This window comes from Bombina bombina, chromosome 8, assembly GCF_027579735.1.
Source record: "Bombina bombina isolate aBomBom1 chromosome 8, aBomBom1.pri, whole genome shotgun sequence".
In the NCBI taxonomy this organism is placed as follows: Eukaryota; Metazoa; Chordata; class Amphibia; order Anura; family Bombinatoridae; genus Bombina; species Bombina bombina.
Window position 1 is genome coordinate 189,729,350 of NC_069506.1, and position 17,925 is coordinate 189,747,274.

Here is a 17,925-nt window from a genome sequence, read left to right on the forward strand (position 1 = left end):
GGAGCATTGTCCTGCATGAAAATCATGTTTTTCTTGAAGGATGCAGACTTCTTCCTGTACCACTGCTTGAAGAAGGTGTCTTCCAGAAACTGGCAGTAGGACTGGGAGTTGAGCTTGACTCCATCCTCAACCCGAAAAGGCCCCACAAGCTCATCTTTGATGATACCAGCCCAAACCAGTACTCCACCTCCACCTTGCTGGCGTCTGAGTCGGACTGGAGCTCTCTGCCCTTTACCAATCCAGCCACGGGCCCATCCATCTGGCCCATCAAGACTCACTCTCATCTCATCAGTCCATAAAACCTTAGAAAAATCAGTCTTGAGATATTTCTTGGCCCAGTCTTGACGTTTCAGCTTGTGTGTCTTGTTCAGTGGTGGTCGTCTTTCAGCCTTTCTTACCTTGGCCATGTCTCTGAGTATTGCACACCTTGTGCTTTTGGGCACTCCAGTGATGTTGCAGCTCTGAAATATGGCCAAACTGGTGGCAAGTGGCATCTTGGCAGCTGCACGCTTGACTTTTCTCAGTTCATGGGCAGTTATTTTGCGCCTTGGTTTTTCCACACGCTTCTTGCGACCCTGTTGACTATTTTGAATGAAACGCTTGATTGTTCGATGATCACGCTTCAGAAGCTTTGCAATTTTAAGAGTGCTGCATCCCTCTGCATGATATCTCACTATTTTTGACTTTTCTGAGCCTGTCAAGTCCTTCTTTTGACCCATTTTGCCAAAGGAAAGGAAGTTGCCTAATAATTATGCACACCTGATATAGGGTGTTGATGTCATTAGACCACACCCCTTCTCATTACAGAGATGCACATCACCTAATATGCTTAATTGGTAGTAGGCTTTCGAGCCTATACAGCTTGGAGTAAGACAACATGCATAAAGAGGATGATGTGGTCAAAATACTCATTTGCCTAATAATTCTGCACTCCCTGTAAACATGCTAATTTCTAGGCAGCCTCAGTATGTTCTTATGGAATAGGAGATAGTTTTCAACAACTGATATAAAGATATAGATTTAAAGGGACATTGTAGGTTAGTAATTACACACTCTAATTTTAGCACTACCGACCCTGCATGTCTATGTGTTTAACCTCTGTAAAGTACTGCTTAGGAGCCAAAGAGAACTGCTACATAATTGCTCATTGATTCACTGGCTGTTCATCAGCTGTGGGGGATAAACATACAGGCTTGCACGGCCAGTAATGCATTTACCTTTTATGAATAAATAAATGTAAATATATATATATATATATATATTCTTAGTGTTGACAAAACATTACTGTAATAAGAGGGATGATCATGTTTGGGGGGCATAGGAGGCCTTTCCTCCCCTGGGGACGTCTAGGCAGTCTCACTCCATCCTGTCTCACTTTCAGAAGCACTAGACTCTTTAGCTATGACACAGAAAGGTGTGTGTGTTTCTTTTCTGCATAATATTTGTTGCCTTTCATTGACCCCCCTTCACAAAATGAAATGAGAAAAAAAACATTGCCAAAGCTGAAAACCTTACTTATGTCCCAGGTTACACAAAGCAGTCAGTGTGCTCATGGGGGTCTATGCAAAGACCTACTCCCCGGAGAGCCTGCTGCGTCCCAAGTTACACAAAGCAGTCTGTGTGCTCAGATTGCTGCTTTAAGACCTCTCTTCACCTTCTTGTGATTGGCAGAAAATTATTATTATTATTTTTTTTTTTTTTTTACCTCTGCACGAGGTTCTTTTTGTTTAAACATTAATTTAGAACTTTCAGATAGGGGGTTCATGCATTATTTTAGAAACTCCATTAAGTGAACTAAATATACTATTGTCTGTCACAAAGCTTATATCCCACTGATTTATTTCATCTAAACAGTGATGGGTGTCCCTCAGATACAAGTATATGTAAGTCTTTTTGTGAAACCGTTTTTTTTTTATTCTTGATTTCTTTTTATCTTACAGCGTTTTTTTTTTTATTTATTTTGTTTTTCAGGAGTTTGCAGCTCTCACTAAGGAATTAAACTTGTGTCGAGAGCAGTTGCTCGAGCGAGAGGAAGAGATTGCTGAACTGAAGGCAGAGCGAAACAACACTCGGGTGAGTACGGAAACTGTCTGGCACCTAATTGCTTCTTAAAGGGCAGACTGAAAGTGGGAGGTAAGGGATGTGTCTCAGAGAGAGCAAGACCAAGCTTCTCATTTTCTCCTCCCCCTGAAACCTGTAACTTTTAGTAGCCTCAAGCCTATGTTCTATCTAGTTATATAAGTGTACATAATGCGAGCACACGCGCATGTTCGCTCGCGCACACACACAGCTAAAATCTACTTAACAACTTATAGCACTGGTACTGTACTTGTTAATGTGTTCAGTTTTATATACAAATTTCTTGGTTTCAAGTTGTTAAAGGGACGTTAAACATTAAATCAATTCTACATGTAATGATGTATTCAGAGCAAAGATTAGGCTGAAAATAGTATGTTGTGTTGTTGTTTTTTTTTAATTATATAAGTAATTTTAATAATGAATAAATAAAAGTAAATGTTTTAGCTTATATCAAGTACTTTTGGTTTATTTAAAGGGACAGTCTACCCCTGAATTTTTATTGTGTAAAAAGATAGATAATCCCTTTATTACCCATTCCTCAGTTTTGCATAACCAACACGGTTATATTAATATACTTTTTACCTCTGATTACCTTGTATCTAAGCCTCTGCAGACTGCCCCCTTATATCAGTTGTTTTGGCAGACTTGCATTCTCAGTCAATCAGTGCTGATTCATAAATAACTCCACTGGGGCTGTGAAAAACTGCCAAAATGCACTGAGATAAGAGGATGCCTTCAAGGGCTTAGATATTAGCATATGAGCCTACCTATGTTTAGCTTTCAACAAAGAATACCAAGAGAACAAAGCAAATTTGATGATAAACGTAAATTATGAAAGTTTAATTTTGTCTAGACTGTCCCTTTAAAGTAATGATTGCCACAATGTCGAAACTTATCTCTCCCTTATCTAATCTCTTCTACTGAAGATCATTATAGGGCCATTATACACTCATTTTTTCTTTGCATAAATGTTTTGTAGATGATCTATTTATATAGCCCATAAATTTTTTTTTTTAAATAAATGTATAGTTTTGCTTATTTTTAAATAACATTGCTCTGATTTTCAGACTCCTAACCAAGCCCCAAAGTTTTATGTGAACACCGTCAGCTACCTTCTCCAGCTTGCTCCTGTTTGTGTAAAGGGTCTTTTCATATGCAAAAGAAGGGGGAGGGGGGAGTGTCTGATATTTCCCACTTGCAGTGGGCTTTCCAGCTACCTTTTCAACATAGCTAAACTGTGAGCTTCTAAGTAAGTTTTTAAACAGTTTTATACTGGATTTTTATATCAGTATCTGTGCATCTTATTCTTTATAGTAGTGTCTATTACATGCAGTTATATGAAAATGAGTGTATACTGTCCCTTTAAGTACAGGTAACTGTGCAAACAATGGTTGTGTGAAATATAGCAGTGTTATAGCATAATTTGGAGATTTAATAAGCTGTCATTTTAATAAGTCTTTTGAGGCTTTGAGGTGCAGAGCAAATCAAAATTTAAAGGGACAGTCAAGTCCAAAATAAACTTTCATGATTTAAATAGGGCATGTAATTTTAAACCACTTTCCAATTTACTTTTATCACCAATTTTGCTTTGTTCTTTTGGTATTCTTTTTTTTTTTAATATTTCTTTATTGAATGAGACACATTTATAATAATACAATCATAACTCAGAAACTTGGTCATTTTAAGGCAAACATTGCCTATTGTTTTCCATTAGGACAAAACATATATAAACATCCAAAAAAATTAAACATCATTTCTCCAACATAGGTGTGTCCGGTCCACGGCGTCATCCTTACTTGTGGGATATTCTCTTCCCCAACAGGAAATGGCAAAGAGCCCAGCAAAGCTGGTCACATGATCCCTCCTAGGCTCCGCCTACCCCAGTCATTCTCTTTGCCGTTGTACAGGCAACATCTCCACGGAGATGGCTTAGAGTTTTTTAGTGTTTAACTGTAGTTTTTATTATTCAATCAAGAGTTTGTTATTTTGAAATAGTGCTGGTATGTACTATTTACTCAGAAACAGAAAAGAGATGAAGATTTCTGTTTGTATGAGGAAAATGATTTTAGCAACCGTAACTAAAATCCATGGCTGTTCCACACAGGACTGTTGAGAGCAATTAACTTCAGTTGGGGGAACAGTGTGCAGTCTCTTGCTGCTTGAGGTATGACACATTCTAACAAGACGATGTAATGCTGGAAGCTGTCATTTTCCCTATGGGATCCGGTAAGCCATGTTTATTACGATCATAAATAAGGGCTTCACAAGGGCTTATTAAGACTGTAGACTGTTTCTGGGCTAAATCGATTCATTATTAACACATATTTAGCCTTGAGGAATCATTTTATCTGGGTATTTTTGATATAATAATATCGGCAGGCACTGTATTAGACACCTTATTCCTTAGGGGCTTTCCCAAAGCTTAAGCAGAGCCTCATTTTCGCGCCGGTGTGGCGCACTTGTTTTTGAGAGGCATGGCATGCAGTCGCATGTGAGAGGAGCTCTGATACTTAGAAAAGACTTTCTGAAGGCGTCATTTGGTATCGTATTCCCCTTTGGGCTTGGTTGGGTCTCAGCAAAGCAGATACCAGGGACTGTAAAGGGGTTAAAGTTTAAAACGGCTCCGGTTCCGTTATTTTAAGGGTTAAAGCTTCCAAATTTGGTGTGCAATACTTTTAAGGCTTTAAGACACTGTGGTGAAAATTTGGTGAATTTTGAACAATTCCTTCATGTTTTTTCGCAATTGCAGTAATAAAGTGTGTTCAGTTTAAAATTTAAAGTGACAGTAACGGTTTTATTTTAAATCGTTTTTGTACTTTGTTATCAAGTTTATGCCTGTTTAACATGTCTGAACTACCAGATAGACTGTGTTCTGAATGTGGGGAAGCCAGAATTCCTATTCATTTAAATAAATGTGATTTATGTGATAATGACAATGATGCCCAAGATGATTCCTCAAGTGAGGGGAGTAAGCATGGTACTGCATCATTCCCTCCTTCGTCTACACGAGTCTTGCCCACTCAGGAGGCCCCTAGTACATCTAGCGCGCCAATACTCCTTACTATGCAACAATTAACGGCTGTAATGGATAATTCTGTCAAAAACATTTTAGCCAAAATGAACCCTTGTCAGCGTAAGCGTGGCTGCTCTGTTTTAGATACTGAAGAGCATGACGACGCTGATATTAATATCTCTGAAGGGCCCCTAACCCAGTCTGATGGGGCCAGGGAGGTTTTGTCTGAGGGAGAAATTACTGATTCAGGGAACATTTCTCAACAGGCTGAACCTGATGTGATTGCATTTAAATTTAAGTTGGAACATCTCCGCATTCTGCTTAAGGAGGTATTATCCACTCTGGATGATTGTGAAAAGTTGGTCATCCCAGAGAAACTATGTAAAATGGACAAGTTCCTAGAGGTGCCGGGGCTCCCAGAAGCTTTTCCTATACCCAAGCGGGTGGCGGACATTGTTAATAAAGAATGGGAAAGGCCCGGTATTCCTTTCGTCCCTCCCCCCATATTTAAAAAATTGTTTCCTATGGTCGACCCCAGAAAGGACTTATGGCAGACAGTCCCCAAGGTCGAGGGAGTGGTTTCCACTTTAAACAAACGCACCACTATACCCATAGAGGATAGTTGTGCTTTCAAAGATCCTATGGATAAAAAATTAGAAGGTTTGCTTAAAAAGATGTTTGTTCAGCAGGGTTACCTTCTACAACCAATTTCATGCATTGTCCCTGTCGCTACAGCCGCATGTTTCTGGTTCGATGAGCTGATAAAGACGCTCGATAGTGATTCTCCTCCTTATGAGGAGATTATGGACAGAATCAATGCTCTCAAATTGGCTAATTCTTTCACCCTAGACGCCACTTTGCAATTGGCTAGGTTAGCGGCTAAGAATTCTGGGTTTGCTATTGTGGCGCGCAGAGCGCTTTGGTTGAAATCTTGGTCGGCTGATGCGTCTTCCAAGAACAAGCTACTTAACATTCCTTTCAAGGGGAAAACGCTGTTTGGCCCTGACTTGAAAGAGATTATCTCTGATATCACTGGGGGTAAGGGCCACGCCCTTCCTCAGGATCGGCCTTTCAAGGCAAAAAATAGACCTAATTTTCGTCCCTTTCGTAAAAACGGACCAGCCCAAAGTGCTACGTCCTCTAAGCAAGAGGGTAATACTTCTCAAGCCAAGCCAGCTTGGAGACCAATGCAAGGCTGGAACAAGGGAAAGCAGGCCAAGAAACCTGCCACTGCTACCAAGACAGCATGAAATGTTGGCCCCCGATCCGGGACCGGATCTGGTGGGGGGCAGACTCTCTCTCTTCGCTCAGGCTTGGGCAAGAGATGTTCTGGATCCTTGGGCGCTAGAAATAGTCTCCCAAGGTTATCTTCTGGAATTCAAGGGACTTCCCCCAAGGGGGAGGTTCCACAGGTCTCAGTTGTCTTCAGACCACATAAATAGACAGGCGTTCTTACATTGTGTAGAAGACCTGTTAAAAATGGGAGTGATTCATCCAGTTCCATTAAGAGAACAAGGGATGGGGTTCTACTCCAATCTGTTCATAGTTCCCAAAAAAGAGGGAACGTTCAGACCAATCTTAGATCTCAAGATCTTAAACAAGTTTCTCAAGGTTCCATCGTTCAAGATGGAAACCATTCGAACTATTCTTCCTTCCATCCAGGAAGGTCAATTCATGACCACGGTGGATTTAAAGGATGCGTATCTACATATTCCTATCCACAAGGAACATCATCGGTTCCTAAGGTTCGCATTCCTGGACAAACATTACCAGTTCGTGGCGCTTCCTTTCGGATTAGCCACTGCTCCAAGGATTTTCACAAAGGTACTAGGGTCCCTTCTAGCTGTGCTACGACCAAGGGGCGTTGCGGTAGTACCTTACTTGGACGACATTCTGATTCAAGCGTCGTCCCTTCCTCAAGCAAAGGCTCACACGGACATCGTCCTGGCCTTTCTCAGATCTCACGGATGGAAAGTGAACGTGGAAAAGAGTTCTCTATCCCCGTCAACAAGGGTTCCCTTCTTGGGAACAATTATAGACTCCTTAGAAATGAGGATTTTTCTGACAGAGGTCAGAAAAACAAAACTTCTAGACTCTTGTCGGATACTTCATTCCGTTCCTCTTCCTTCCATAGCTCAGTGCATGGAAGTGATCGGGTTGATGGTAGCGGCAATGGACATAGTTCCTTTTGCGCGCATTCATCTAAGACCATTACAACTGTGCATGCTCAGTCAGTGGAATGGGGACTATACAGACTTGTCTCCGAAGATACAAGTAAATCAGAGGACCAGAGACTCACTCCGTTGGTGGCTGTCCCTGGACAACCTGTCACAAGGGATGACATTCCGCAGACCAGAGTGGGTCATTGTCACGACCGACGCCAGTCTGATGGGCTGGGGCGCGGTCTGGGGACCCCTGAAAGCTCAGGGTCTTTGGTCTCGGGAAGAATCTCTTCTACCGATAAATATTCTGGAACTGAGAGCGATATTCAATGCTCTCAAGGCCTGGCCTCAGCTAGCGAGGACCAAGTTCATACGGTTTCAATCAGACAACATGACAACTGTTGCGTACATCAACCATCAGGGGGGAACAAGGAGTTCCCTAGCGATGGAAGAAGTGACCAAAATCATTCTATGGGCGGAGTCTCACTCCTGCCACCTGTCTGCTATCCACATCCCAGGAGTGGAAAATTGGGAAGCGGATTTTCTGAGTCGTCAGACATTGCATCCGGGGGAGTGGGAACTCCATCCGGAAATCTTTGCCCAAGTCACTCACCTGTGGGGCATTCCAGACATGGATCTGATGGCCTCTCGTCAGAACTTCAAAGTTCCTTGCTACGGGGCCAGATCCAGGGATCCCAAGGCGGCTCTAGTGGATGCACTAGTAGCACCTTGGACCTTCAAACTAGCTTATGTGTTCCCGCCATTTCCTCTCATCCCCAGGCTGGTAGCCAGGATCAATCAGGAGAGGGCGTCGGTGATCTTGATAGCTCCTGCGTGGCCACGCAGGACTTGGTATGCAGATCTGGTGAATATGTCATCGGCTCCACCTTGGAAGCTACCTTTGAGACGAGACCTTCTTGTTCAGGGTCCGTTCGAACATCCGAATCTGGTTTCACTCCAGCTGACTGCTTGGAGATTGAACGCTTGATTTTATCGAAGCGAGGATTCTCAGATTCTGTTATCGATACTCTTGTTCAGGCCAGAAAGCCTGTAACTAGAAAGATTTACCACAAAATTTGGAAAAAATATATCTGTTGGTGTGAATCTAAAGGATTCCCTTGGGACAAGGTTAAGATTCCTAGGATTCTATCCTTCCTTCAAGAAGGATTGGAAAAAGGATTATCTGCAAGTTCCCTGAAGGGACAGATTTCTGCCTTGTCGGTGTTACTTCACAAAAAGCTGGCAGCTGTGCCAGATGTTCAAGCCTTTGTTCAGGCTCTGGTTAGAATCAAGCCTGTTTACAAACCTTTGACTCCTCCTTGGAGTCTCAATTTAGTTCTTTCAGTTCTTCAGGGGGTTCCGTTTGAACCCTTACATTCCGTTGATATTAAGTTATTATCTTGGAAAGTTTTGTTTTTAGTTGCAATTTCTTCTGCTAGAAGAGTCTCAGAATTATCTGCTCTGCAGTGTTCTCCTCCTTATCTGGTGTTCCATGCAGATAAGGTGGTTTTACGTACTAAACCTGGTTTTCTTCCAAAAGTTGTTTCTAACAAAAACATTAACCAGGAGATTATCGTACCTTCTCTGTGTCCAAAACCAGTTTCAAAGAAGGAACGTTTGTTGCACAATTTGGATGTTGTTCGCGCTCTAAAATTCTATTTAGATGCTACAAAGGATTTTAGACAAACATCTTCCTTGTTTGTTGTTTATTCAGGTAAAAGGAGAGGTCAAAAAGCAACTTCTACCTCTCTCTCTTTTTGGATTAAAAGCATCATCAGATTGGCTTACGAGACTGCCGGACGGCAGCCTCCCGAAAGAATCACAGCTCATTCCACTAGGGCTGTGGCTTCCACATGGGCCTTCAAGAACGAGGCTTCTGTTGATCAGATATGTAGGGCAGCGACTTGGTCTTCACTGCACACTTTTACCAAATTTTACAAGTTTGATACTTTTGCTTCTTCTGAGGCTATTTTTGGGAGAAAGGTTTTGCAAGCCGTGGTGCCTTCCATTTAGGTGACCTGATTTGCTCCCTCCCTTCATCCGTGTCCTAAAGCTTTGGTATTGGTTCCCACAAGTAAGGATGACGCCGTGGACCGGACACACCTATGTTGGAGAAAACAGAATTTATGTTTACCTGATAAATTTCTTTCTCCAACGGTGTGTCCGGTCCACGGCCCGCCCTGGTTTTTTAATCAGGTCTGATAATTTATTTTCTTTAACTACAGTCACCACGGTACCATATGGTTTCTCCTATGCAAATATTCCTCCTTAACGTCGGTCGAATGACTGGGGTAGGCGGAGCCTAGGAGGGATCATGTGACCAGCTTTGCTGGGCTCTTTGCCATTTCCTGTTGGGGAAGAGAATATCCCACAAGTAAGGATGACGCCGTGGACCGGACACACCGTTGGAGAAAGAAATTTATCAGGTAAACATAAATTCTGTTTTTGTTTTCAAATTTGTCTCACATTTTTCCTGTGTTATTTTTTCTGTTAACCCAAATGTGTTCCTCAAATTTTCCAATTATATAAAACCAAATAGACATAAATAAAAGAAAAGAGAAGAGAAAGAGAGAGAGAGAGGGAAAAAAAAAAAAAAAAAAAAAGGGGAGCAAACCCCCCCCCTTCATCCCCTCGTCCTAACCTATCCTCTTAACCCTATCTTACTAGTACTTTGTGACTTGGAAAGCTAAATTTCTCTACTTGAAGAATACCAATTCGCTGGAAATATGTCTAACATAACTAGTTCTGCGAACGTCTCAGAACTTAAAAAGGGATACAAAATTTGTTTCTGAATCTGTAATGTATATGTTTTAATTATAGGTAACCATCCTAATATAAATCTTTTTACTTTATGCTCCTTAACATTCTTCATATGGAATGATTCAAATACAATATGGTTTTGAATTTCCTTTATTATCCTGGCCAATGAGGGTGCAGCTATAGATTTCCAGTTTTTTACGATCAAATGTCTTACCAGTAGTATAAGTATATTTAAAGTTTTAACTTGTATTCCTAGATCCGGATTATACCTTTTTAAGAACATAACTGTTTCCATGTCTATATATATATTTGAATTATAAAGTTTATTTATCCAATAAACTAACTTCTCCCACACTTGCTTCATTTTAGGACAGAGGTAAAACATATGACATATGCCCGCTTTCGCAAAATTACAACGCGGGCAGCTAGCAATTTGTGCTGGATACATTTTCGTCAATCGGGCTGGGGTTAGATAAAAATTATTAATAAGTTTATAATGGGATTCTTTCCAGCTCATAGGTATAGCTAACTTCCTTGTAGTCAGAAGACTTGTATTCATTCTTGATAGCTCTAAATTAGGAAAATTATATTTCCAGTTATCATGTATTTTATTCAAGGAAATAAGGCTTTGTTTAGCAAGTAAAATATCATATAACAAAGAGATAGATGTAGAGCCCACCATATATTGATGTATATAACCTTTAATTTCCGTCCATTCCTTAAATTGATTCCTATCCCTTCTCATATCTTCTATAAAATGTCTAACTTGCAAATAACCAAAAAAACTAGTTCTAGGTAATTCAAATTGTGATACTAGGGTTTCGAAGGAGACAACACACCAGTCATTCGTTAGTACCTGACTAATATACTTCACTCCTTTGTCTGCCCATTTTCTAAAGATATCTTGATTGATTCCTGGTGTAAAACTAGGATTACCCCTTATAGGAAGAAAATCTGAATAATATGGATCCATATCTAGTATGCCACACACTTTATACCAAGCTATGATGATATTCTTAATGGATATTAAGCAATCTATATTCCTCGGGAGTACTTTCAAAGGACAATGTAAAATCGCTTTCAAAGAAAAAGGATATACAAAAAAACTCTCGATATCATTTGATGAGACCTTATTTATATCTATCAACCACTCAATTGCTATTTTAGCTAAAAAGGCAATATTATAAAGGTGGATATCTGGTAAGGCAAGACCTGCCATTTTATATGGTTGCATCATCTTTTTTAACGCTATTCTTGGTTTCTTATCTTTCCATATAAAATTAGAAAAAGCAGAGTTAATTCTCTGTCGATCATAAGTCTTAATCAAAAGCGGTAAATTTTGGAGTGAATATACTAGTCTAGGGAAGACAATAGTCTTAATTAGATTTACTCGGGCTGAAATTGACAGGGGCAAAGATACCCATAACTTTAAATCCGCAATAATTTTTTGAATCAAAGGACAAAAGTTATCTGTGTACCACTTATTAGGATTGGCATTAAGTTTAATGCCTAAGTAATTAAGGGTTTCAGTGGTTCTAATCGGGATTTGTTGCAGACTAGTATTGGTTTTATTTAACCACATAATTTCACTCTTATTACAATTAATATTATACCCGGAAAATGATGCAAAAAACTGTAAAGTGTCTACTATTAATGGAATTGACTGTGTAGTGTTCTGCAGAAAAATCAATAAATCATCAGCGTACAGTAATATTTTTAATTTACTCGTACCTAGCTTTATTCCTACTATTATATCCCTAAGCCATATTGCAAGAGGCTCCACAGCTAAATTAAACAAGAGTGGCGATAGCGGGCAACCCTGTCTCGTGCCTCTACCCATTATAATTTTGGATGAAAGGGAGCCGTTCACCAGCAGATAGGAAATAGGGTTCTTATACAGATTCCGAATAAAACCCAGAAATTGATTTTGAAGTCCAAATTTTGATACTGAGCTAAATAAATATTCCCAATTAATCGAATCAAACGCCTTTTCGGCATCAAGTGTAAGAATTGCTAGATCCTGCATTAGTTGGGAATTCGCTGTACCTTTTATAGACCATATATAATCCACATATGTAACAAGCTTTCGAATATTTTTCGAAGAATTCCTATTTATCATAAAGCCAGTTTGATCTGGATGAATAAGATCGGTGAGACAATGAGCCAGTCTACTAGCGATTATAGAGGTTAATATTTTATAATCGGAATTTAATACTGATATGGGCCTATATGAGGCGGGATCTTCCGGATCTTTCCCTTTTTTATATATTAAAGATATATTTGCAGCAGAAAAATAATTTGAGATGGGCTTATTTGAGATAAAATAATTATTGTAAAGTTTTTGTAAAGTAGGTGCGATATCCTCCATTAAAATTTTCAAATATTCTGCTGGGAAGCCATCTGGCCCTGCTGCTTTATTAAGTTTCGCGTTTCTTATTGCCTCAGTCACTTCTTCCAATGATATAGTTCTTTCTTTTGGTATTCTTAGTTGAAAGCTAAACATAGATAGGCTCATATGCTAATTTATTAGAACTTGAAGGCCGCCTCTAATCTGAATGCATTTTGACAGTTTTTCAACTAGAGGGATTAGTTCATGTTTGTCATATAGATAACATTGAGTTCACGCATTACCAAGGAGTCAACACTGATTGGCTAAAATGCAAGACTGTCAAAAGAATTGAAATAAGGGGGGCAGTTTGTAGAGGCATTGATACAAGGTAATTACAGAGGTAAAACGTGTATTATTAAAACTGTGTTGGTTATGCAAAACTGGGGAATAGGTAATAAAGGGATTATCTATCTTTTTAAACAACAAAAATTCTGGTGTTGACTGTCCCTTTTAAGAAGCCAAAACTGCATGTTTATTTTCTCTGCCACGTCAAAGATGGCGAGGTAAAGGGACAGTCAACTCCAGAATTGTTATTAATCAAAAAGATAGATAATCCCTTTTATTACCCATTCCCCAGTTTTGCATAACCAATATGGTTATATTAATATACTTTTTACGTCTGTGATTACCTTGTATCTAAGCCTCTGCCCCCTTATATAAGTTCTTTTGAGAGACCTGCATTTTAGCCAATCAGTTCTGACTCCACGGGAGTGAGCACAATGTTATCTATATGGCACACACAAACTAGCGCTGTCTAGCTGTGAAAAACTGTCAAAATGCACGGAGATAAGAGGCAGCCTTCAAGGGCTTGGACATTAGTATATGAGCCTACTTAGGTTTAGCATTCAACAAAGAATACCAAGAGAACAAAGCAAATTTGATGATAAAAGTATACTGGAAAGTTGTTTAAAATTGCACTCTTTATCTGAATCATGAAAGTTTAATTGTGACTAGACTTTCCCTCTAAATCATCTTGACGCTTGTTTGGAGTGATTAACATGTCCGGTTCTTGTGTAATTAGTTGCACGAGAGCAAGGTGTAGGATTGCACAAGAAAAGCCTTTGTGCAATGTTAAATTTTGTCACACATGAAGCTGCATCACATGGTGATTGCAAGCTTACATTCCTGCTTTTCAAATAGATACCAAGAGAACGAAGAAAAATTGATAATAGGAGTGAATTGGAAAGTTGCTTAAAATCCATGCTCTATCTGAATCATGAAACAGAAAATTGGGGTTTCATATCCCTTTAAAGTTCATGGGTAAGGTGGTACAGTGGTTTTTCTAGTTTTATTACTACATATGGGGGAGCACAGGCTTTAAAGGGTTATAAAAGTCAAAATCAAACTTTCATGATTCAATTTGACCAGGTTAAAATTGACTTCTTATTAAATGTTCCTGTTTCTGTACCAATTGTTGTCTTGAGAACATTTTAACAAACACTGTTGCCTTCCTTATTGTGTTCAAGACAAGTCCACTTTGGTAAAGCTTCTCAGACCGCCCCCAAACTGGCACTGTTTTTTTTGTTTATTGTTTACGTCTTCAGCAGCAGACGGTTCACCCAGTGACAAGGGGCAGTCCCACCAGATAAGCATGGTGTCCCCAATGTGTCCGCAATTTGCACCAGCACATAGGGGAGGTGGTGTACATTTTGGCTAGTCGTGTTGGGATGTAATACCAATGTGTTAATACTTCATAATATGTCTCCATCAATGTGACGCAATAAATAGCTTTTTTAGTTAGTGTTGGTGTGTGCTGCCACGTTTGTTGGGAGATGGTGGTGTTCAAGTAAGTCTCCCATCTTTGTAAATGGAGTAGTTTGTCTATATGGCTTGTATCTCCTATCAAAGTGTAATGTGTGGAAAGGGGTTTACATAACCTTTTGCTTTGATTCCAAATAGTTTAAACAATATAAAGAGGTTGTGGAGTATATTATAGAAAAATACACATTAAAAGTGAAACTTTATTATAACCATGTAAAAATTACCTGTTTCTCAGGAAATATCACATGCATACAATTCCTAAGTGTTATCTGAATAAAGGGTATTAATGACCAACATATCCCTTTCGCAGCATCGCTAATCAGAACAACACAAAGGACTAAAACACATTAAAAATAGACCTTGGGGCTTAGGGGAAAAAAGTGGATATTCCCTATCAACTAGGGTTATATTGGGGGAAGTATGGATAACAGATATGCCATTAGTATTTTGTCAATCACTCAAAACGTGTGTATCTATCTCTTTAAGACACGCACTGATTGTTAACTAGTGGTCTAATATCTTCTACACCTACCAAATGTTAAAGGTGCTTATTAGTCGCAATATATTTCTTGTATGCTGGTTATATATAGTGGATAACTCAAATTTTAAACGTAAATTCTATTAGTGTATAGATCAATGTATCTCATTACATCAGGTACTTATAGGCTATATCTAAACTACATAAACATAAGATGTGAATGCGTTAGCGAGGTGCTCTAGTCCCCACCACACTTATTTCACATTTGGTGTAGTGAAATACCACAAGAAATATTAGTTGCACATCAAAGTTCATTCAACTTGTCACTCTTTATTTATTACAACACATTCACGCATTGTTATTGTCAATATAGTATTCAACATATGATTGTTGCAACGTGAATCCACAACCAGCTCAAAGTGCCGCAATGGTGGGAGGGGCTTAGGGTTAGTGTATGTGCCACCATTGCGGCACTTTGAGCTGGTTGTGGATTCACTCGTATAATTCTATTTTATATTGAAGTAATACTTAGAAAATTAAGAAAATTGGTAATAACTGGTAATAGCGGTAATAGAGGTTGGAACATAACTATATGTCCAAGTAACATTTAGATAATTGGTAACGGCTGGAAGTAGCGGTAATCAGTTCCAAAGTAAGGTCCGCTATAGACGGCAACAGTGATCTCAAACATCAGTTAACATAGATCATAGTGACTTTTCTGTAGCCGTAATCACCTAGGTAAATGGTAGCCAATAGCAAAGCTAATGGAGAATAACTACCTTTATATCTAGGCTCACAAGATATTGGTGGTCCGGTCTCAGATTCTGTCACTAAACTACTGATACTAGTTTGAGGTGCTAACGGAACCCATATGTGGCAAACCATAAGTTATTATGTTGCAACAATCATATGTTGAATACAATATTGACAATAACAATGCGTGAATGTGTTGTAATAAATAGAGAGTGACAAGTTGAATGAACTTTGATGTGCAACTAATATTTCTGGTATTTCACTACACCAAATGTGAAATAAGTGTGGTAGGGATTAGAGCACCTCGCTAACGCATTCACATCTTATGTTTATGTAGTTTAGATATAGCCTATAAGTACCTGATGTAACATAACTAGCATACAAGAATTATATTGGGACTAATAAGCACCTTAACCATTGGTAGGTGTAGAAGATATTAGACCACTTAAACAGGGATAAACACAATACCTTACCTGGATGTAGAACTTAGGGGAAATGCCTTAAGTGGTGAAGTTTCTACTTCGCTTTATCGTAAACCCATTACATCTAACTCCTTACTCCACGCTAGGAGCAACCATCCCCGTTACACGGGGTTTGGGGTGGCCAAGGGACAGTTCATGAGAATAAGGCGGAACTGCTCCTTGGAAGAGGACTTTGTGAAAGAGAGTGAAAAACTTAAGAGTCTCCTATTTGAGAGAGGCTACTCACAAAAGACCATTAACAGAGCCCATTTGGAAGTTACTAGAATGGACAGGAGTGAGATACTGAGGGGTAATACCAGAGTGACGAAGGGTTATGACTCGAGTAGACCGACTCTGGTCACCACCTATAGCCCACAGTTTAAAGAGATTACTAACATAGTTAGTAAGCATCTACCTATTTTAACAGCAGAGGACAGCTTAAAAGAGTATGTGTCCAGGGGTTGTAACTTTGTACCGAAAAGAGCATGCACAATTGGTAACTTGGTGGCACCAAGTGTACTAAGGGAGAAAGATAGGGCCAACAGTAGTTGGCTTAGTGTGAAAGGGCATTTTAAATGCCACTTCAAAAAATGCATAGCTTGTCAATACAGTAGATTTACATCCACCTTTCAGTCTGCTACAACAAATAGGATTTTCAATTTGGCAAGTTGTACAAATTGTAGAACCCCCTTTGTGGTGTACTTGGTGGATTGCACTCAATGTAATGGGCAGTATATAGGGTGTACCACTAGGGAGGTTCGCTCCAGAATCAGAGAGCATCTAAATGACATCTCCCATGATAAGGATAGCTTGGGCCTCTCACAACATTTTATTTCTGTGCATGGGGGCGATGTCACTTCGCTCTCATGGCAGGTAATAGAATGTGTTCGGAACCCTCCAAGAGGAGGTGACAGGGCAGCCCGGTTGATGCTACGTGAAGCCTTTTGGATCTTCAAAATGAAGTCAAGAAGACCAAAGGGCTTCAATATAGAGGGGGATGTGATAAACTTTTGGAGAAGGTAGCATTCTAGTGGTTCTACTAACTGCATGATATTCTCCATCCTATCTTGTCTAGCAGCCTTTAGCAACTAATATCATATATATACACTGATTCAGGTATTAAATTACAGTATGAGTATCAGATTGTGAACATTGGGGGACTAAGATTAGTTTGGTTAACCATATTGCTCAAATAAAACTGTCTAAACTGGTGGATAGTGGTGCAATAAACCTTTACTCACAAAGTCACAATGAAGCTGATAGTTTAGAAACATTAGTGTATTGTAATAGGAATATGTTTATAGGTTTGAATTTTATGGAATAAAATTTAAACAGATTATATGTTGTTAGGGTAAAGCAATTGATATAACAGCTGATGGCTGAACTAGATAGGGTTAAATCTAATTAATCTGAGTAACCAATAGGGATAGGTGTTCAGGCATAAGAGGCAGGAAGTAGGGCTAGCCGGTCATGTTCATGATTAAGGAATTGACCGAAACATGTAGAACATACTGGTTCCTGAAAATGAGCTGTCTATCTCTTTGCTTTTAAAACCCTGTTGCCTGTTAAGATTACTTTGCACACATTTTTTGGATATTAAAAGCCTGAAATTCTTTTAAGGATCGCAGTGTTTCTCTTTTGTTCTTTGTAGTTTAGATATAGCCTATAAGTACCTGATGTAACATAACTAGCATACAAGAATTATATTGGGACTAATAAGCACCTTAACCTTTGGTAGGTGTAGAAGATATTAGACCACTAGTTAACAATCAGTGCGTGTCTTAAAGAGATAGATACACACGTTTTGAGTGATTGACAAAATACTAATGGCATATCTGTTATCCATACTTCCCCCAATATAACCCTAGTTGATAGGGAATATCCACTTTTCTCTTGTAAGATGTATCGAGTCCACGGATTCATCCATACTTATGGGATATTCTCCTTCCCTACAGGAAGTGGCAGAGAGAGCACCCACAGCAGAGCTGTCCATATAGCTCCTCCCTTAGCTCCACCCCCAGTCATTCTCTCTGCCTGCTTAACTGCTAGGAAGGGCAAAGTGAGTGTGG

At 39.4% G+C, this 17,925-nt stretch overlaps 1 protein-coding gene across 1 annotated transcript in view; it reads left to right on the forward strand.

Annotated features, from left to right (window-relative positions):
- Window positions 1-17,925, forward strand: part of LOC128638681 (liprin-alpha-3-like) — a 250,726-nt gene that overhangs the window by 66,605 nt on the left and 166,196 nt on the right. The window contains 1 exon segment of the mRNA XM_053690795.1: window positions 1,972-2,073. Within this exon segment, the coding sequence (XP_053546770.1) occupies window positions 1,972-2,073 (102 nt within the window).